Genomic DNA, 21,304 nt, shown 5'->3' with positions numbered 1-21,304 from the left:
TGTGCTACCGCAGCCTCTGAATCTGTAATCTTCGCTCTGGGCCTCCAACGAGGTTTTCCCTGTGCCGAGTGAGTCCGCCCTGCTTGTCCTTTTGCTTCGGCTTGGAGGTCAGCACCCTGGGAAGCACCACGGACAGACTCCTCCCTGGCAGAGGCAACCTTGTCTGGGGCCTGCCCTGCAGTGTTCACTGCTGCCTGCTCTGGAGGGCTGAGCACCTTGCTGTGCTTTGCTTGCTGCTGTATCTCCAGGATGTAACCCTGAATACACGTGGAGTATACACATACAGATGAGTGAGCACCCCCTCCTCCCTCTACAACCCACGTCACTGCAGGGACTCAGGACAGGCCACTAGCTCACAGAGACGCTCACCGCCGGGAAGCCGGGAAGGCTCCTGGAGGAGGATGGGGCTGCGGTTCCCACACCCCAGGAGGGAAGGCTCTGGAATGCTTCGAGAGCTTCTGCCTTAGGAAGAAACTGGAACCAAAGACTGCAGGGAAGGGGTTCATCACATTTATGGATCAATAGCTGGGTTCACAGACAAGTCACTGCATCTGGGCTGGGTGCTCAGGACTTGAGGCCCTGGCCCACTTTGGGAGGCACAGGCCTGGCTAGAGATCAGGCTGAGGGTCCCGCCCTGCCCCTTGCTACTGGCCTGGGGCTCAGTGCCTGTGCTCGCTGGGCTGCCCGGCCAAAGCGAGACGACGATGGGGAAGGGAACGAGGCCCTGGCACACTGCTGGGAGGACCTGGGCAGTGGGGCCCACTGTGGAGCTCCCAAGCTCAGATGATATTTTGCTCCAGGACCTTCTCCTCCAAGTAGAAGCGGCTGAAGAGGAAAGGGCTCAGGTCGATGGTCTGGAAATGACCATTCAGCAGCATCTCGGCCACGGCGCGGCCCACACCCAGGGCATGCTGGAGCCCGTGGCCGCTGAAGCCTGTAGCGAAGTACATGTTGACCAGCAGCGGATGGGGGCCCACCACGCCGTTCTGGTCAAAGGTGTTGTAGTCATAGTAGCCAGCCCAGGCGCTGCGAACCTGTGGGTGCAGAGGATGAGGGCCTCAGCGAGGCCGTGGTCTCCACAGATTCCTTAGCGGTTCAGAGGTGGAGGGAACATGGCAACAACACGTCCAAGGGGACCAGGATGCTCCACTGGCATGCATCCTATCCACTGTCCAAACACAAACAGAAAAAGCCACCCCTGCCAGTTACCTTGAGACCCTCGAATGCTGGCACCCGCTGGGCCAGATGGGGCCACACTTTGTTCTGGAAGAAGTCGTGGTCCACTTCCAGGTCTGCTGGATCTGGTTCTTCCTCCTGGGGGAGAGGTGGGGACAAGGCTTAGACTTGTAGTGCCTGGGACGTGCAGGCAGACCCACATCATCAGTCCCTTTACTAGGTGGGGCATGGGAGGATAAAAGATCCCAATTCTGTCTAGCATGTGCACGCCTATAATGCCAGCACTTGGGAAGCTGAAGCAGGAGGACTGCTGCGAGTTCTAGGCCAGTCTGCACTACATACTGAGACCTTGTCTCAAAAAAAAAAAAAAATTCCTAATTCTAACTGAATGCACTGAAATATCAGTAACACAGCACAGGGGGCCCCCAAAGCCTATCTCATAGCCCGTGTCTCCTTCCCAGCCTGTACCCACTCTGCCACCAGCTTAGCTTACCTCAGTGGGGCTACGGCCACCTACGTAGTTGTTGCCCAATCCTTCCCGGCGGAAATAGACTCCGTTGGTGTCTGTAACCAGGGGCGTCTCCAGGCCTGGCCCCTGTGGGCAGTGCCACATGTACACATACCTGCCATGACCATGAGGTTAGGGTCATAAGAACAGCATGGCTGGTGACCCTCCCCGCCCCACCTACACACGCACATGTGCACAACCAGCTTCTGTATCATCTCTTTCCTTCTCTCACCAACTCCTCAGCTGCCCTGAGGGAGGCTACCTTTTCCTTGGCTCCACAGGTAGCTTGGTGCCCTGCAGGGTGCCGGGCGGCCCCTTCCCAATACCAGCCAGCTCTGCGACCTGCCCAGACCAGGCTCCTGCGGCATTGATCACTATGGCACATTCTACTGGCTGGTATTCCAGGCTGTTGTCCATCTTGACCTGCAGGCACCAGAGGGTAAGGGAAGAGGCGTGGCCCACACTGGGGTGCCATGAGAGAGACGCTTCCTCCTGAACCTCACTTGACCCATGCTGGAGAGTGGGTAGAAGGAAGACCAACACCATGACAGTCATGAGGAGCCACTGGCCCTAGGGACTTACATGGACTTCATAGATTCTTCTCAAGTTCACCTCCTCCCCACTTGAGGTCCTCATGCGGTTTGATGAAGTAACAAAGCCTGCAGGAAAGAGGAATAACAAGACCTTAGAGCCTGACAGTATAACTCAGTGGTAGAGCACATGCTTAGCATGTGTGAGGGTTTGATTTGAAATACATACCTCCCACCCCTAGAAAACGGCCCTTAAGTGGGGAAATGGGAATCCCACTGGTATCGTAAGGAGAAATTGCTAAAGGATAAGTGCTTTCCCATAGACACTGAAACCAGTGGAGATCAAGTGACTGAGATAAACCTGGCCACTGGGACAGGACAGTGCTGGGACTGTTAAGCAGGTCACAAGTCACAAAGCAGCCTTGTGAGGAGCACAGTCAAGCTGCCCAGGACTTGCCCTCACCAGCCCTTGCTTAGTACATGAGTGAGAAGCTGGGTGCCCGCCAAGGCCTTGGCCTGGTTGCTAGAGGACAGAGCATGGTCCCTGCACTCACGTGTCACCTCTCCCTGGCAGAGGAAGACTCCCATTGACTGAACCTTTCGCCGAAGCCCCTGAAGCAGAGACCAGGGGTCAAACCAACCTTCGTTCTCCAGCCCTGGAATGAGAGAAGGAGAAAGCAGGCAGTGGGACCAGGGCCTGCCTCTCCCAACGTACTGCCTGCCGCCCCAACATTTCTCTGGGCTTGGGAGCTAGGGGAAGGGTCATCTGGACCAGGTGGACCAGGCAGTCCAATGCTGCGAAGGACAGAGAAGCAGTGTGGCTGGGCACGCTCCGTCACCAGGAGGCAAGTGGCCTTCCTGCAGCATGGCTGTGGTCTGCCCAGACTGCCAACATGGGGGCACACTCACCGTAAGATGCCAGGGCCACTCCCTCTGTGTTTATCCAGGGAAACTTCTTCTGAAGCTGCTCAGGAGACATCAGACAAATTTTGGCCCCTTCCTGCCTGAGAGAAATGTGTGGGTCTGCGTGCATGCATTAGACAGGATGAGTGTGTGGAGGACAGGAGCGTGGACTCCCCCACCCCCATGCCACAAATGGGGAGTCCGGCTCGTTTATGTAGCTTCTCTGCCTGGAACTCCTCAATTTTCCCTCCCTGCTGAGTGAGAGAGACCCAGGCACTCAGCTGAGGTTCTTTGCTATCTGAGCCTCTATCTTTCCCTACACCTTCACCTCTGTTTAACACACTAAACTCCTTCTCCCCTTCCTGTTCCAGCTCCTTTATGACTTGCTAGGGAGATGGGTTCCTTCTACACCTGACAGAAGCGGTCTCCTCTTCACTGCCTAGGACAAAGGCAGGTGCTAGAAAAAAACAAAACAAAACAAAACAAAAAAAACACTCTCATAAAATAGACTGCCTAACTGGAATTAAATCTTAGGCCACCATTTACCAGGATCCTCGTGCCTTAGTCATTCAGGCAGAATTTCCCAATATGTAAAATGGGGAAATTTTCTTTTTCTTTTTTGAGACAGGGACCGGCTATGTAGTTCAAGCTCGCCTCAATTTGCGGAGATCCTCCTGCCTCAGCCTCTCAAGTGCTGAGATTACAGGCATACACCATCAGGCTCAGCTCAAAGGGGATATTGTGAAAGTTAAATGCCATAAAGCAGTAAAGCATTTAGGATATTACACTAGTGAAACTTAGAAAAGGTTTGTTAAAGCCTCCAGCCACAATGTACTGCAAAGATGTCCACTTTAACTCGTTTTGAGACTTAAGGCCACACTCAACCTGCTGCCTGTTTTTGGCAAATAAGCCAAGCCTAATCAATTACATGTTTTCTATGGCTGTTTTTGTGCTACAACAGTGGAGCTGACTGGCTGCGACTGAGCCTGAATGACTTGCAAAACCTAAAATTTTGTTCTTGACAAAAAAGCTTGCTGGTCTTGACTAAGGGTCCTTTTGAAAACACAGATTCCTAGCCAGGTGCAGTAATGCACACTTATAATCCCAGCACTTGCAAGGCTACAGCTGGAGGATCTCAAGTTCAAGTCCTGCCTGGGCAACTCAGCAAGGCCCCATCTCAAAATAAAAAATAAAAAGGGGCTGCCGATGTAGTTCAGTGTGAAGACCTGGGATTTAATCCCCAGGGCTGAAAAAAAAAAAAAAAAAGCCAAATACTTCTCATATTCCCGGACTACTCCTTTTTTTTTTTTTCCCCCTGTTTTTTTTCCGGTAGCGGGAATTGAATTCGCGACCTTGCGCTTGCCAGGCAGGCGCTGTGCCGCTGAGCTAAATCCCCAGCCCCTCCGGACTACTGCTTGAATGTTGAGTTTATTAGGCCTGGTGGTTCTCATGACTGCAAACGCAGGGTCTGCCACAGCAGCGTTCTGTCCTCATCTACTAGAGCCCTTGGCACAGAAAGTTTTGTGCCTGTCTTTCCCAACAGCCTGAGCTCCTAGAGCAGCTGCCTGTCTCATCGACTCTAGCCTCACTCTTCCTGCAGTGTTGCTGGAGTACCCTGAAAACATGAGGCTGAGAAAGAGCTCAGGGAGGGGATGAGCACCCACCTCTGCATTTTCACATTGCTTTCCAAGATGGCAGCACCTTCTTCTGAAGCGAGCAACAGGTAACCTGAGGGGTTGAACTGGAGGTCCAAGGGAGGGGCATCGACCACAGCCAAGTGCTCCTGTGTATGAAGAAAAGCTACTCAAAGAGGCTGCCTTCGAAAATCAGGGGAAAGCTTTCCTGGCCAAATCACCCACAGCTCCTAGGGCCCAGCATCCCAAGCCAGAAGAATGTCTCCTTCTAGACACCAATTCTGGGAATGGAAGGGAGGGTCCTAACTCCTAGCTGCTTAAACTACTCCCAGTCCCTGGCTCCTCTCAAAGGCTGGGCTGCTTCTCTCCCTGAGTGTCACTGTCCCAATCCCCCAATCACAATGCACATACATTGATGTTCCGTAGAAAGTCGATTGAAAAGAGGGAGAGCTGAACATTCTGAGGCACGGAGAACTGCTGACGAATCCCACCCACGGAAAGTCCTGTGGAGGCCCTTGAGTACTGTGGAGAGACAAGAAAAGCTAAGGTACACCAATATGCTGTCACAATGGAATGCTGCAGTGGGAGCTGTGAGTTCTACACCTGAAGTTAAAGGGGAACCTCTTTGCAAGCTTATAACCTAAGAGCAGTTGGGGTGGAGAAACCCACAGGCAATTCCCCCAGCAGCCCAAAGACACATTGTTAAAATCACCATTGGCAGCAAGCCTAGCAGTGTGGGTCAGTCATCTACAAAGGGCTGGATATGCTGGGCTTGGTGGCATATGCCTATAATCCTAGCACTCTATGGCTGAGGCAGGAGGACTGCTGTGAGCTGAACGACAGCCTGGGCTACAAAGGGAGTTTAAGGCCAACCTGAACTGCGTATCAAAATCCTGTCTCAAAAAAAAGACTGGACACAATGAAAGAAAACACTAATGGTAAAAAGTAAGAAATTAACACGTGATTACTACTTAGAAAATGAGATATGGGGGCTGGGGATTTAGCTCAGCGGCAAAGTGCCTGTCTGGCAAGCGCAAGGTCGTGAGTTCGGTTCCCGGTACCGGAGAAAAACCAAAAAAAAGAAAATGAGATATGACCAAGTACCAAGACTTATGGCTAGACAGTGAATGGTAAATAGAAACTAAACTGCAGAAACCTCAAAAGTAACAGAATGTGGCCAGGCATGGTGATACATACTTAGGCTACATAGCAAGACTCTCCTTTTCTCATTCACAAAACAAAATCTCAAAAACAATGCAATCTAAAAGAAAGTTGAGACAGCTGTTTACATTAATTAATAACCCAAAATGCAAGGTCTTTTGGCCAGACCTTTGTGATCTGGAAATATCCAACAATGTGGAATCTGCTTTCAAAAGCAAAAATCTTATTGTCAAGGATCCTGGTTTGAGGGAAGAAGAAACCGAGACTATGTCTCAACAAGGTCTAAAGTCCAAAGCACAGTCGCTGTCCTCTGGACCTCCGAGGACTGAGGTCTTCCCCTCCTCTTCCCTTGCCCCTGGAGTCCTCCTTGCCCCCCTCACGATCCTACCCTACCCCAGACCTCACCGTCTGGTCTCGTTCCACCACCAGCACCCGAATGGCATCTCGTCTCTTCTCCAGCTTCTTCAGCCAATAGGCTACGGACAGGCCAACCACGCCACCCCCCACGATCACCACATCGGAGTGTTCGGGTGGCAGGTGCTTGGTGTCATACAGGAAGTTGTGGGGCTCTCCAGGCATGAGCGAGCGGATCTTCTTCTTAATCTCCGACACATTTCCATCCCAGCCTGTGGGATGAGGTTATGTTTAGAAGGCCTATGTCTCTTTGCCGGGTGGTGGGGTTCAGAAGGTGGGCACAGCAAAAGGTGAGCTGAGTAAACACTTGAGTTGGAAGTCCTCACCGTCATCCTTTCTCATAAAGTCAACTCTCACCCAGCAGTACTGTCACAGCTTTGCTAGATGGTCCACGTACAGTCAAGCTGCCCGGTCATGCATTATGCCCTGCACTGCAGTATTCAACTTCCTAAAATTAGCACTTTCCACTCTCTCCCTAGGCTAAGTGACTGCCATATAATTATCTTCTGAACAAACTTCTTTTGCACTTAAGCGTCAGACTCAAGGTAGTCAAGTCACCACCGATATAGCTCAGCGGCACAGCGCCTAACCGGCAAACTCAAGGTCCTGAGTTCGATTCTCGGTACCAAAAGAACAAAACAAAACAAAACAACATTCAAGTGCACGGTCATCTCTACTAGGGTATCCCAGACCCACAGGACAAGAGGCGCTGGCACACTACCCTGCAGCTCCCTCTAACAGGCACCTTATCTTAGACATCCGTGGATACCGATCACCACCTGCAAACCTCCTTTTAAGTGTGATGTGTCCCTTCGGAACCGCCGCCTCGGTATCCATACACCTGTCAGGGGCTCTAAGAGCTTTGGCAGGCAAACTTTCCCCAGTCTGCCCACAGTCCGGCCAGCGTGGGCCCCTAAGGTCACATGAGAACCACGATACCCTCGGCTTTACCCAGACTGGAGTTTCCACTGCGCGTGCCTAGTCCCCGGATCAAGAGGCTCTGGCCCAGGCCCGTTCGCAGCACCCTCCGAAACATGTCTCTTGCGCCGCGCCCGTCTGAGAGCTGCCTACCCCATACTCCTATTACCAGGGTATCCCCAGCGCCACAGCCACGAGTTCAAGAGAGCGCGACCATTGGCCAGCGGTCCCTCCAGGCCACACCTCTCCGCGCTATAGGCAGCCGTCCCGCCTCGTGACCTCGCCGGGAGCCCCGCCCAAGGTCTGCCTACCCCTCATTGGCCCACTCTTAGTCTACGTCAGTCCTGCGCGCCCTCGGGAAGCGATTGGAAGAGAACCCGGCGCCCCCAGCGGAAGTGCTGCTGAGCTGGTTTCCGGGGCCGCTGGTGTGACGTGTCCAGCGCTTGGCGCAGCAGGAAGCGGCGGCGATCGCGGCCCGAGTTCCCGGCGCCGGTCCCAGCTCCTCTCTCGCTGCCGCCATGCTCGACTTCTTCACCATTTTCTCCAAGGGCGGCCTTGTGCTCTGGTGCTTCCAGGGCGTGAGCGACTCTTGCACCGGGCCCGTTAACGCGTTGATTCGTTCCGTGCTGCTGCAGGTATCTCCCCCGCGGAATCCGAACTCCGGGCTCTTCTCTCCCTGACCCCGTCCATAGTTCTCCTTCGAAAAATGATTCTGCGCCTCTCTCCCATCCTCCAGCCCACAACAGACTGGCTACTCACTGGTCATCCGGACACTACTTTGCTTTGTCCTCGTCGCAACTTTGCGACGCCCCCCGACCCCCCAGTAATGGGGGACTGTAGCCAGAATCCTGCGCCTCTTGGTGTTTCCCTCTCTTGTCTCCACTTACCCTCAGCAGCTTGATTTTCTGGTATTTCAAAGCCTGGAGAGATTATGGATGAGAAAACACCTTTTAAGAAACTAAATGGTGCACAACTGCTAGTGGACCGGATTGTTTATATACGATGACTTCCCTTCTGGCTCCCACGTGTGTTGACTTGCCTTGGCAGTCTTTTTCCTCACCCCCAACTTGGTATCTCTTTTTCCTTCTGGTGCGGTGTCACAGAGAAATGCCCCAACATCTTCTTGTCCTGGGGACAGATTTCACTTTGGAAGGTTGTTTAGTATTTCCCAAAGGTAATTCAGGGGTCCAAGTCTGGTTTTTGTGGGATAGCTCAAAGCCTGAGACACAATCTTTTTTCCAGGAACGGGGAGGTAACAACTCCTTCACTCATGAGGCCCTCACACTCAAGTACAAACTGGACAACCAGTTTGAGCTGGTGTTTGTGGTAAGTGGTGGGTATTTTGAGGGGACAGTGGTTACATTTTCAACATAGTCCTTAACAGTCATTAAGAAAAAACCCTGATTAATTGCACCCAGCTAAGTGCTGAAGTAACTAAGAAAACTGGGTAGGTGGAGGGGAGGAAAGGCAACTTTTGGACCAGGCAGAGAGAGCTTGGCTGCCTCTCAGGACAGGGAAAACTGCCAGGTGGCTGATCCTATCTCTGGAGACCTAGGTTCAGTTGGCGTGCCTCCATTCTGGGCTAGCATGTAAACAGATCTGTTGGCTGTTTCCTTCCCTAAACAGGTTGGTTTCCAGAAGATCTTAACACTGACATACGTAGACAAATTGATAGATGACGTGCACCGGCTGTTTCGGGACAAATACCGCACTGAGATCCAACAACAGAGTGCTTTAAGTCTATTGAATGGCACTTTTGATTTCCAAAATGACTTCCTTCGGCTCCTTCGGTGAGAGGCCTCCCTTTTCCAAAGTCAGTTTCCATGACTTGATGAGCTCCCTTCTTGAAGGTGGTTCAAGGACAGTAAATTGGGTGTTCAAAATCACTCCAGCTTTGCTGCCCATTTCTGTCATGTCCTTTTGGGATGAGGGTCCTTTCTCTGGATTTTTATATTTTTCTCCAGCATGGGGTAGAGAGGTAAACCATTCTCTTTTCCCTTCAGTGAAGCAGAGGAGAGCAGTAAAATCCGTGCTCCCACTACAATGAAGAAATTTGAAGATTCTGAAAAGGCCAAAAAACCTGTGAGGTCCATGATTGAAACACGAGGCGAAAAGCCCAAGGAAAAAGCAAAGAACAGCAAAAAAAAGGGGGCCAAAAAAGAAGGTGTGCTTGAGCCGCTTGGCTATGCTGGGGCATGAAAGGTGTTACTGTGGTGCTCAGGACTGAGGTGTTGCTTCCTTTTGCCATTGCTTGCCTCCCTCATATGCTCACCACCTTCACCATTGTCCCTAGGGCTTCATCCCCAAGGTGTATGGGCTGTTTCCTCTTAAGGATCTGGAAGACTTCTAGCCATTGTCTAGTTGGTGGGGATTGGGTCCTCTTCAGTGAAGTTTCTCATAACAGGTTCTGATGGCCCTTTGGCTACCAGCAAAGCACCCCCAGCAGAAAAGTCAGGTCTCCCTGTGGGGCCTGAGAACGGAGAACTTTCCAAAGAAGAGCTGATACGCAGGAAGAGAGAGGAGTTCATTCAGAAGCACGGGAGGGGTATGGACAAATCCAGGTTAGCGTTTGTCCATTACTTCTAAAGACTGCAACCTGGCTATACTGGATGCCAGCAAGCTGTTCCTAGCTCATTGTTTTCCTTCACCACAACCCTTTGTCTGTGACCCTTTACAGCAAGTCCATGAAGTCAGATGCTCCAAAGGAGAAGGGCAAAAAAGCACCCCGAGTGTGGGAACTAGGTGGCTGTGCTAACAAGGAAGTCTTGGATTACAGTACTCCCACCACCAACGGAACCCCAGAGGCTGCTCTGTCGGAGGATATCAACTTGGTGAGAGGCAGAGTGAAGGTCTACTAATTAGAAATTTGGAAAGAAGTAGAGACCAAGAGGGCAATACCAGGATTCATTTGAGCAAAGGGGTGAATTACATTTGGAACCTCCCTGTCTCCACTGTGGACAGGGTAAACCCTGGGCTTTTTGCCCTCTGAGTTTGTGTTCTGACCTCATCTTCTCTACATCTGCCAGATTCGAGGGACTGGGCCTGGGGGGCAGCTTCAGGATCTGGATTGCAGCAGCTCAGATGATGAAGGGGCTGCGCCAAACTCCACCAAACCTAGGTAGGATTTCAGGTGGGTGGTAGGTACAGGTGCAGGAGTGACAGGCCCCAACTCCTGCCTGTGGCTTATGCGTGTTTGTGATCCTGTACCCACAGTGCTACCAAGGGTACTCTTGGTGGCATGTTTGGGATGCTGAAGGGCCTTGTGGGTTCCAAGAGTTTGAGTCGTGAAGACATGGAGTCTGTGCTGGACAAGATGCGTGATCATCTCATCGGTAAGTTCTGAGACCGGGATGGTTGGGAGCAGAACCCAGTTTCTGAGCTGAACTATGGGATTAATCATTGTTGACAAAGAATTCTCACACCATTATCTCTCTCTTCTCAGCTAAGAATGTGGCTGCAGACATTGCTCTCCAGCTTTGTGAATCTGTTGCCAACAAGCTGGAAGGGAAGGTGATGGGGACATTTAGTAGTAAGTATCTATAAGTCTGAGTGTGCTTATACAAAGTGTTCGCCCTCCCTGGGTGTATGACTTACAGCAAATTCTTTAACTTGTAAGCCTGTATTATAGAACTTACTCAAGAGTTACTGGACTGAATGCTTAAAAACTGCTTCAACAGCATGGCCTTGATTCCTGGGACAAGATCCTAACATGGTCCTAGACCCCTTAGCTGAAAAAAGTGTCTTTGTTTTCTGAATTACTACATTGGACCTCCACTCAGCATCCTCTTGCCTCTGCCTCCCCAGAAGCTGGGATTTCAGGCATGCACTGCCATGCCCAGCAAGCTGGATATTTGAGTACATCTTTTAGGTTTCATAGCTGTGCTTTTTGCACCTCCCTTTTGCAGCGGTGACTTCCACAGTCAAGCAAGCGCTGCAGGAGTCCTTGGTGCAGATTCTGCAGCCCCAGCGTCGTGTGGACATGCTCCGGGATATCATGGATGCGCAGCGTCGCCAGCGCCCTTATGTTGTCACCTTCTGCGGTGTTAACGGAGTGGGGAAGTCTACTAATCTTGCCAAGGTTGGTGCAGTTCCCTAGCCTGTCACAGTCACTACTGCACTTTATTCTCCATCTTGGAACCCAGTTCAAGGTGACAGTTTTCTTTACTGTTACAGATTTCCTTCTGGCTGTTAGAGAACGGCTTCAGTGTCCTGATTGCTGCCTGTGATACTTTCCGGGCTGGGGCTGTGGAGCAGCTTCGTACACACACCCGGCGGCTGAGTACCCTACACCCGCCTGAGAAGCATGGTGGCCGCACGATGGTGCAGCTGTTTGAGAAGGGCTATGGCAAGGATGCTGCTGGCATCGCCATGGAAGCCATTGCCTTTGGTACAGTGCACAAGAAGTGCAGGGGCCCCTTTTCCTCTTTGGGTTCCCTTAGAATTCTCAGATAATCAGGCTCACACTACTATAAACTTAACTGCTTAGCAACAGAGAAAAGTCAGGGTTACTTGCTGGGCTCTGCTTTCGGGTAGTGTGTATAGTTATAGGCAAAGCTAGTATCCCAGGCCAAAGGAACCTGAATTTGGTCACCTTTATCCTGTTGTCATCCTTTCCCAGAATGGTTTTGGTAGTGGTTCAGAACAGGACAGGTTCCCCCCATATCACCGTGGGACCAAACCCAGAGCCTAAGTAAACAGTAAGTTTTCCATAGTGCTAGGTGACAGCTTGTTAGGAGGCTGGCAGTCAGTATGTGTGTGTGTTACAGCTGAGTGTTTGAGTTGACGACTCTGTCTCTCTCTCTAGCACGTAACCAAGGCTTTGATGTGGTGCTGGTGGACACGGCTGGCCGCATGCAAGATAATGCCCCCTTGATGACTGCCCTGGCCAAACTCATTACTGTCAATACACCTGACTTGGTGCTGTTTGTGGGGGAGGCCTTAGTAGGCAATGAAGCCGTGGATCAGCTGGTGAGGGCTGAGGCCTAGTTTCATTTGTAATGCAAAACTGGCAAATTGGGTGGTTCTTACATCACCTTTTTCTTTCTAGGTCAAGTTCAACAGAGCCTTGGCTGACCATTCTATGGCTCAGACACCTCGGCTCATTGATGGAATCGTCCTAACCAAATTTGACACCATCGATGACAAGGTAAATGTGGATGACATGGGACAGAGAACCTGGAGGGAGCTGAGGCTTTCAGGATCTGCAGGCTCTGAAGCTTTCTGTTACCGAGAGTGTGAGTGAGAAGACGGACTGAGTTGACTGCTATCCCTTTTCTACTCCAGGTGGGAGCTGCTATTTCTATGACGTACATCACAAGCAAACCCATCGTCTTTGTGGGCACTGGCCAGACCTACTGTGATCTGCGCAGTCTCAACGCCAAGGCTGTGGTGGCTGCCCTCATGAAGGCTTAACGTGTCTCTCGCCTAATACCAAATTGCCACTTCCCCAAAATGCCCCTGTCCCTATATCAAGAATGTGCTTTAGAGTATGTGAGCAATTTGTCTTCAGTGTAGTACAAAGGCAGAGCAAGGGGAGCTCCAGGTTGTGTAGCTCCTCCAAACCCCGCCCCTGCTCAGCCCAGCCTCCACCTGCAAGGAGGGCCTAATCATGTTACAATCACTGCCTACCGCCCTGCCTTCTCCCCATGAGCTTCCCTCCTACTCAGGCATCCCCTTCACTCTGCCTCCAGACTCAGTCTCATTACAGCTTTGACCAATGGTTGGAAGACCCAACACCAGAGTTTTGACAATTAAGGTGGGCCTAGAGGTATCTGAGCCTAAGGAGCAGTTTGCAATCCCAGCCGGCTCCACTAAGTTAAGAGACTCTGCTAGGCCAGCCCTGGGCCCTGAGTGGCACCTGTCCTTAGGATATATATACCTTTCAGGTCCCAGGTGCCAGGATGATACCCACCTCACTGTGGCAGTGTACAGCCTATTAATTGCTGCTAATTCTAAATCTGGTGATGAACCCCACCCCATGGTTTCCCCAGAGCATCAGCTAGGCCAGAGTGATTTGTTAAAAATGAGTGCAGGGTGAGTCCCTGCTTCCCTCAGACAGGGAGCCAAGCTGCAGTGTTGCATTGGGCTTCTCAGACTTCAGCTCCTTCGCCTCCCAGAATCCAGATGTAAGCTTTGCATGTGCCCCTTCCTGGGAGAAAACCAGTTTTCAGGAGGGAACCCATTGCCTTCTTCCCACCCTACCCTTTTCCCCTTGAGCAGGCCCTGGCTTTTCCTCACCCTCTCTTCTACAGTGCCTGGTAGACAAGTGCTACATTGACGAACACAAACCTCTTGTTAAGACCTGTCCTGTAGCTTGGTATTACAGATGTGCTGTTAGTGCAATAAGGTGAAGGCTGTCTGCCCAGAGAAATACATAATTTATATGAGAAAATAAATTTCATAAATAAACTCTTTGGTCTTGAAGTTATTTTATGTGGGATTCAGAACTAAAATCTCAAATCACACTAACTAGTTTTAGGGCTGATATATGGTAAGGAGGAAAACAAAGCAGGAATAGGCAATGCTCTGAGTAATCAGATGAGATTACCCTAACATTAAAGAACAGAACTTTTAAAATTTAAGTGGCATTAGAAAAATTAGTTTTTGTTGCACCTTGATGCAAGTTGTTTCCTATGGTGACTCTCAAAGTAGAGCCAGGGCCCTGACAAGTAAATGAACAAGCCTTTTAATACAACTCAGTTATGTAAAATACTGTACAATGTAAAAGAGCTAGAAAACTAGAGCTTCAAGTCATGTTTTAAAAAAGCCATTAAGCTTAATTGAAAAACCAAGTATAGAGTACAAAACTGCAACGAGAGCCCCACTGACTCATGACTTCGAGCTCCCCAAGTCCTTCATGCAGAGCCACAGCCACCATCAGCGGAGGTCACACACTAGTCTGCTGTGGACACAAGTGCGTCAGCCTGGGGCTGGGGGGCCGCACTCGGATTCCACTGCCACTTAGGTATTCTTCAGCTGCTCAGGAAGCAGAGGATCAAGAGCCACTTGGCATGAAGGAAAAGCTGGAACGTTTTCCCCTAGCCTACCCCAGAACTTGAACCTCTAGGTACTGGTACTTCTGGAGCTGTGTTGGGTTCTCTTAGGTTTGCTTGTTAAACACTGTCCACAGTAGGGCCTTACAGCTTGGTCTAATGGTGGCGATTTCTTTAGCTCGTTCATGTACTATAGCCTGTGGAGAGAGAAAAGACAGAGAATGAAATAAAAGTCTTCACAAATGTTTATACATCTAAAGCTGCAAGTCAGTCTCACGCCTTCAGAAATCAAGATGGGAGATTCTAGAAATCTTGTAATAGATGATAGGAAAAGATAGAATCCTTAACAAGGTGGGAGTAATCATTATTCTCCACAAGTTTTACAAAGTTTTAGAAAACTTTCTGCTGACAGATTGATAAAGAATAGGGAATAGTATACCTCTTATTTCACCATGTGCTGCAGATGAGCCATTTAGCTGGCCTCTCACCATCCCTGCTAAACACAAAGTGCATTAGTCACTGTCAGACATTAGCAAGAACACCATCTACAGGGAGTTAAGGGGATGTGGTATGCCTAAGAAGGATGGCATCTAGAAATGAGACAAAATGAGGTAGGAGAATAAACTCAGTATTCAGACCCTTATTAAATAACGGAAACACTGAAGTTCCTTAGTGTACCTACTTCACTTGTGAAGGAAACACTTTATCATAGGCAAAGTGTCTGCCATCCTTAAGTAGTATTTTACCAAGTTTAGTTAAATTCTATTTGATCAAGGGTGGGGGGCATATGAGTCAGCAAATTCAACCAAATAGAAGAGTGAAAAACAGCAGACATACCATCAATAGAAAATAGGTTATGCTGTCCAATATGTGACAACCAGCCACCTATGGCTAGCTTCAAATTTCATTAACAATTCTGCTCTCTGGCTACATTTCAAGGGCTTGATACCTATATGTGGTTTGTGGCTCTGATAGGACAGTGAAGATTATAGGGTATTATTATCATGGAAAATTCTACTGAACAATATTTGGATAGATAATAGTATAGGAAAAAGTAACTAAGTACATGGAAGAAAATATAATCAATTTAGTTAAAATATAAACAGACATGGCACTAAAACAAATTGGTATTCCCTTCTTAGCAATTCAGCAATATTTATCAACCATTAAAATGTTCTTGTCCTTTGACCTATTATTATTTTTTCTATTTTCTTTTTTGGTACCAGGAATCAAACAGGGCCTCATGCTTGCTAAACAGGCGCTGCGCTGCTGAGCTACATCTCTGGCTCTGACCTATTATACCAAAAACTCATCTGAAGGAAATTACTGGCAAAGTAAATACTAGAGATGCTGTCACTCATTACGAAATTTCTCACAACAGAAAACTAGAGGCCAGGCATGGTGGCACATGTCTGTACTCCTGATCCTTGGGAGGCTAAGGCAGAAGGATCACCCAAGTTCAAGGCCAGCCTGGGTTACAGTGAGTTCAAGGGCACCCTGAACTCAGGGTGAAATAAAAGGTGTTTAAAACTGGGAGATACCGAACTTCCCTTCAGGGATCAGGCCTGGGTTTCATGTGTACCTGGTAAGCAGAAATAAAACTCAGGGTGTTTTATTTCATTTGTGAAGACTTTTATTTCATTCTCAGTAGTGAGACCCTGTTTCAAAAAAAAAATGCTGGTCTGTAGCTCAGAACAAAGGCTGTGGCTTCAATCCCCAGTTTACAAACTGCTTCTCTGTTGCATTTACTTTTTTTCATTTCTGTTTTTTTTTTTGAGACAGGGTCCTGAACTCGTAACAATCCTCCTGCCTCAGCCTCCCAAGTGCTGGGATTACATGTGCACCACCATGCCTGGCTGTTTTGATTTTTTTGAGGCAGGGTCTCACTATGTAGTTCAGGCTGGCTTTGAACTCATTAGTCCATGCTGGCCTCAAACTTGTGACAATCCTCCTGCCTCGGCCTCCCAAGTGCTAGGATTATAGGAGTGTGCCGCTATGCCCAGCTGTTTGTATTTAATCTCATTAATAACAAAAATCATGTATGTTGTAGAATGCCACAAATTCTGTTCATAGCTAGGTATGCTTCCTACTAAGTGGCTCTCCTCAAAGTTATGTCATTAAGGCATTCTATGTTTGTAAAAATTAAGGATTTTCAGTTGTCATCAAAGGAATTAATAATGTGAAACTCAGACAGCACTTCAGAAAACTCCAGGGGGAAAAGAAAAATCCCTTGTAATTCATTAATCCACTGACACATAAATAGTTATTTTGACACAACTCCTAATGATCAGGTCACCTTAGATGCCAAGTTTTTGTTTTTATACACAGTTCAGGCTGGCTCTGAACTCATGCAATCCTGCCTCAGCCTCCCGAGTCCTGTGATTACAGGTGTGTGCTACCATGCCTGACTCAACAATTTCCTTAAGAGAAATTTATTCTATGATAAATTGTACTGCTGGGATTTCTGGGTCAAAGCTTTTTAGAAACATGTTAAATGTATCTTCATAAAAGCAGTGTACTAATTTTACATTTCTACTGACCGTCCATGAAAAAATTTCTCGCCTCACAGCCTTAGCCAAAACTGAATGATAGTGTTTTAAAATCTTACTTTGAATTGTATCTCTCTGTTAACCAGTGAGGATGAACATCCATACCTCATTCCTCCCGCATCCATACTGCACTGCTGGAGTAGGCCTTCGGCCTGCCTTCGTCTGTGACTATGACTCTCCTTCACAATCTGGCCAAGCACTCCCTCCCTCGTCCTAGCAATAATTTTACCCATCACAAACACACAGGTGCTGAAGGACTGGGACTCTCCGCTGTCCCATCCCTTTGTCACCAAATGCATCTCACCTAATTTACCCCTCGTGGAGATTTCACAGGTCAGTCGCCTGAAATATTCTGGAAGATCAGCATAGTCACTTCCATAGGAGATAACCTTAATCCCCTTGTCCAGCATGTTTTCTCGAAGCTTTTTGAACTCGTCTACATCTCCTCTCCGAACCAGCATGAAATGTTCTAAGTCAGATTTATGCTTGACGGCCTCCAGGAAGAGTGCCTGGAAAGTGGTGTCGTCCACAGTCCAGCCACAGCCCAGGAAGAGAAACGACTTGTTTTCATAGAGCTTCTGAATCTCTCTCTTGAGGGAAAAGAAACAACATGATCACGCACAGACACAAGACATGTCTGAAACAAAAAAAGTCACGAGTTATGTAACTGTCGTATTTTGCAAATTATGAAGACCAATTACCCAAGGTTGAAGAGGGCAATACCCTCCACATAGGCTGATGATTCCACGCACGCTGATCTGTTTATTACTCTTTACCTAGATAAAATGTATCTACTTTTCATGCATTCTTCTGCATCCTCTGTAATCTGTTCCACAGGATTGGCATTGCTCTAGTGGTCTAGTAGTCCAGTTTTTTAGATGTATGTGCCCAGAGATCATTAGGCAAGGAGTGGGTCTTCAATATCATCTTCATTTTCTGGGCCCTATTGCTTTTATTTGCCTTACAAACTGAACCACAGATCATCAGAGAAGATAATTCCATCACAAGATGTGCTCAAAGAAAGTCTGATTACTTAGGACATGTCTATATGTAAATGTTGTGTGTACATACATACATACACACAAATTTTAAAAAAGTAGAAATTATTTTATTGAAGGGAACATTCACTGTCAGGGAATGAATAAGCAGATGTCTGGAAAGAGTAAGTCTTATGCTGTGAGAAATATCAGATTTCTTGGTCTTCCTTTGGCCATACTCTGCAAATGTGACATTATTCTATGTGACACAATCTTGACAACACTCAGCTCACTGGAGTTCAGCTGGGTGGAGTTGAGGGCCAGTGAATTTCTCCACATTATCACCTGCCAGGAAGTATCTCTGGTTGAAACATGTACACGTGGATATTTTTATTATACTTATTGTTTAAGGGTCTTATTACATAGTTTAGGTTGGCCATCAACTCACTATGTACCCAACTTGGCCTCAAACTCTTGGCAATCCTTCTTCCTTGGCCTCCTAGGTGCTGGTACTACAGGTGTGCACCACCACACCTTGCTAGAATATTTCTAATACTTGTACCTCAAAAGGTCAACAAACACAAAGGAAAAAAACCCCTTGATTTTATCACCCAACTCATTCCCCCCCATGTTTTCCACTGAGCAGCAAGTGTAAATAAGTGTAGTTAATTCAATCTAAGCCACTGCCACTTACACAATTCTCTTTAAAACCTATGCTCCAGCAGCATGTATTTACTTTTGGCACAGAATTAACAAATCAAACAAAAAACAGCACTGATGAGTTCTCTGTGTGAGAAGATGATGCCAATGCCCACTGGCTGCTTACCAGGTACACATGAAACCCAGGCCTGATCCCTGAAGGGAAGTTCGGTATCTCCCAGGATGCCATGCGTACTCACAAACTAAGAGGCACAGGCAGGAAGAAGGACCTTCCTGCTTTTGATTAATGAAAAGGAAATACTCCCTCAATACCTATGGCACAGAGGCATCCAGGAAGGAGTTCCCAAACCCAGCAAGATCAGCACTACGCACCATGACTTCCGTGTTCCTGAGCACGTTCTGATATCCGGCTGGATGAAGGACAATGCCACTAGGGTTGGTGTAGACCCCATGGATGTGTAACACACTCAGCTTCCGCTTCTCCTGAGCCCACTCCAGGACCTGCATGACACACACACAGCTCGACCAGGCTGGCAGGTGAGCACCTGCTCAAAGGTCACAATGGGCAAGAGGCTGTTTTGAGGACCAGACTTCCGACATAACTCTCCAGCTTCGTGATACCACAGCACAAGAATGCAAAACCTGATGTGGTTTTTATGTTTCCATTTCAGGTATGACTGTCAGGAATGACGGCAGCAAGCCTGGTGATTTCTCTTTGAAAATAACAATCACAAATTAAAATTTTTCATCATTTGCAGAAACAATGGCGGCCTTTTCCACTGGTAACAAACGTGAGACCTATGGACAAATGCTTCAGTAATGGCCTCAAGAAATCATGCATCCCTGTACCAAGGACATAGGGATGCTAGGCGGGCCATACAGCTTGCCTTTGCTGGTGAGGCATTAGCAAACACAACACAACACAAGCAAAAGCTTGCAAAGTGTTGGCATGAGTTCTGTTTTACTCTTTGCTACTTTTGAATCCAGTTGCCACATGAAGAAGCACAGGGTAGAAACACAAGGCTCAGCCAGTTGCCTGTCTCTACATACAGTAGAAAGAAGGTCGTCTTATACTCCACGGAGCCCTAACCTGGCTACCAGATGACTGCAGCCCTGTCTCAGGGGTTTCTTATGGGGCAACTGAAAAATGGTATAAGAATCACATCAGTTACCCCTGAGGAACCTAAAAGGCTGCCAGTGAAGATCCACCATTCAGAATGCAGTGGTTACAGCAGCCACCTGGATTTCATGGTCCCATTGCCCTAGGGCTCTTCTACTGCTTGGGAGAAACAGGGTATGGATTACAAAAAAAGTCAGCAGGTAGAGAGATTTAGAATTTGAGTGTCACTAGGCATCATTCTGACTACTACCCAGTAGCTTTAGCCATTAGATTTTTCACTTCCAAGTATTAACCAGGCCTGATCCAGCTTAGCTTGAGATCACAGGGGACTGTGTGCCTTCATGGTGGCATGCTAAAAACAAAACATTTCACTTCTATAATGCACCTGGTGTGGGCTAAAAAATATAAAGCAGCTATGGAGGCTCAAGGAAGAAACAAGAAGGAAAATACCAAGATTCACAGGCATCTTCAGTTTTGAAAAGGTCCTCATGTTTCTGATGCCCACGAATAACTGGCTATGATCTTTGAAGAAGGGATGGGAGGGGCTGGGGATTTAGCTCAGCGGCAAAGCTCCTGCCTGGCAAGTGCAAGGTCGTGAGTTCGGTTCCTGGTACCGGAGAAAAACAAAAAAAACAAAAAAAACAAAAAAAAGAAGGGATGGGAAATGGCATGGAAATTGTTTGAGCCACTGTTTTTGAATTTCAGAAAATCACTGGATTCTATTTTTTTTTTTTTTTTTTTTTTTTTTTTTTTGGTACTGGGACTTGAACTCACGACCTTGTGGACTATCACTTATTAATTCAGAAATATTACTGACTCCTGCTAAGTATCAAGTACTATCTGTCAGATGAAAGAAAGGCTACCATGCATGTGAGAAGGGTTTCTCAGGGGAGGGCATACTTAAATTGAGACCTACAGGTGGAGGAGGGTACAAAACACGGAGCAAGAGAAAGCCAGTTTTTGTTGTTGTACTGGGAACTGAACTTAGGACCTCACACTTACCAGGCAGGCACTGCACCACTGAGCTAAATCCTCGGCCCAGGAAAGCCAGTTTTGACAGCATCATTCTTCTAAATTCAATTCCATTCATTTGTTTTGTTTTGAGACAGGGTCTCACTGTGTAGCACAGGCTGGCCTCAAACTCACAGTGAATGATCCTCCTGCCTCAGCCTCCCCAGTGCTAGGATTCCAGATGTGTGCCACCACACCCAGCTCTAAGCTCCCTTTTAAAACCTGGCTTCTGGGTCAACAAAAGCCCAAGGGTAGCATTACAGTTACTACTCTGGCAAAGGCAGGACTGTGGCAATGGATAACAATGGGTCAACGACTTTTCTATTCAGATAATATGCAGACTAAGTTCTAAGCTGAGTTAAACTGACACAAAGGTAGGTTCCTGAGGAAAACAAAATGTAAAGAAAATTACAAAAACCACAGGGCCAAATGGGACTTTATGAATTCCTCTTCTTATAGCTGACAAGGACCAGTATTTTAACTTAGTAGTATGATAGAGGCTTAGGTTTAACATGGGTTACATTTTTCAAAAGTGCTGAATGTTGGGGGCTGGGGATATAGCTCAGTGGCATAAGCACCTGCTTGGCAAGCACCATGTCGTGAGTTCAATCCCCGGTACCACAAAAAAAAAAAAAAAAAAATAAAAAAAAAAAAACAGGAAGCAGTTCTCTATGTTAACATCACCCACCCAGCCTGGAACTTGCTCTTCCAATCATCAAAAAGGAGTCTTCATATATTTCTAAAAAAATGC

At 48.0% G+C, this 21,304-nt stretch overlaps 3 protein-coding genes across 6 annotated transcripts in view; 1 reads left to right on the top strand and 2 right to left on the bottom strand.

Moving 5' to 3' along the window:
• Positions 1-488: 488 nt before the first annotated feature.
• Positions 489-7,544, bottom strand: Foxred1 (FAD-dependent oxidoreductase domain containing 1). Of its 2 annotated transcripts, none has more exons than XM_013511027.1 (11): positions 7,414-7,544; positions 6,318-6,538; positions 5,163-5,273; positions 4,782-4,900; positions 3,124-3,218; positions 2,769-2,870; positions 2,267-2,343; positions 1,947-2,107; positions 1,670-1,799; positions 1,210-1,314; positions 489-1,034 (listed from the first exon to the last, which is right to left on the bottom strand). In XM_013511027.1, exons 2-11 carry the CDS (start codon positions 6,489-6,491, stop codon positions 780-782), a joined length of 1,329 nt encoding a protein of 442 aa, XP_013366481.1. In that variant the 5' UTR covers positions 6,492-6,538; positions 7,414-7,544; the 3' UTR covers positions 489-779. The 2 variants fall into 2 exon arrangements, with proteins under 2 accessions (XP_013366481.1, XP_005378558.1); XM_005378501.2 differs by having other exon boundaries at positions 7,278-7,517.
• A 104-nt stretch (positions 7,545-7,648) lies between these two features.
• Positions 7,649-13,652, top strand: Srpr (signal recognition particle receptor (docking protein)). Its single transcript, XM_005378499.2, has 14 exons — positions 7,649-7,879; positions 8,487-8,570; positions 8,871-9,034; positions 9,248-9,408; positions 9,649-9,805; positions 9,922-10,075; positions 10,271-10,362; positions 10,458-10,576; positions 10,687-10,773; positions 11,150-11,322; positions 11,418-11,631; positions 12,049-12,212; positions 12,292-12,390; positions 12,528-13,652. The coding sequence occupies exons 1-14, from the start codon at positions 7,763-7,765 to the stop codon at positions 12,654-12,656; spliced, it is 1,914 nt and encodes a 637-aa protein (XP_005378556.1). The 5' UTR covers positions 7,649-7,762; the 3' UTR covers positions 12,657-13,652.
• Positions 13,653-13,913: 261 nt separating this feature from the next.
• Positions 13,914-21,304, bottom strand: part of Fam118b (family with sequence similarity 118, member B) — a 47,678-nt gene continuing 40,287 nt past the window's right edge. For 2 of the 3 annotated variants that reach the window (XM_005378495.2, XM_013511028.1), the window contains exons 5-8: positions 18,795-18,923; positions 17,090-17,375; positions 14,676-14,732; positions 13,914-14,433 (exon numbers count right to left, since the gene is read on the bottom strand). In XM_005378495.2, the coding sequence (XP_005378552.1) occupies positions 14,420-14,433; positions 14,676-14,732; positions 17,090-17,375; positions 18,795-18,923 (486 nt within the window). In that variant the 3' untranslated portion in view covers positions 13,914-14,419. The remainder of the gene's footprint in view (positions 14,434-14,675; positions 14,733-17,089; positions 17,376-18,794; positions 18,924-21,304) is intronic. The other variant, XM_013511029.1, reaches the window with a different exon arrangement.

The sequence above is a fragment of the Chinchilla lanigera genome, unplaced genomic scaffold (genome assembly GCF_000276665.1).
Source record: "Chinchilla lanigera isolate Chin_1 unplaced genomic scaffold, ChiLan1.0 scaffold00011, whole genome shotgun sequence".
NCBI lineage: Eukaryota > Metazoa > Chordata > Mammalia > Rodentia > Chinchillidae > Chinchilla > Chinchilla lanigera.
Note: the sequence above shows the minus strand (reverse complement) of the source record. Positions and strands in the feature narration are given on the sequence as shown.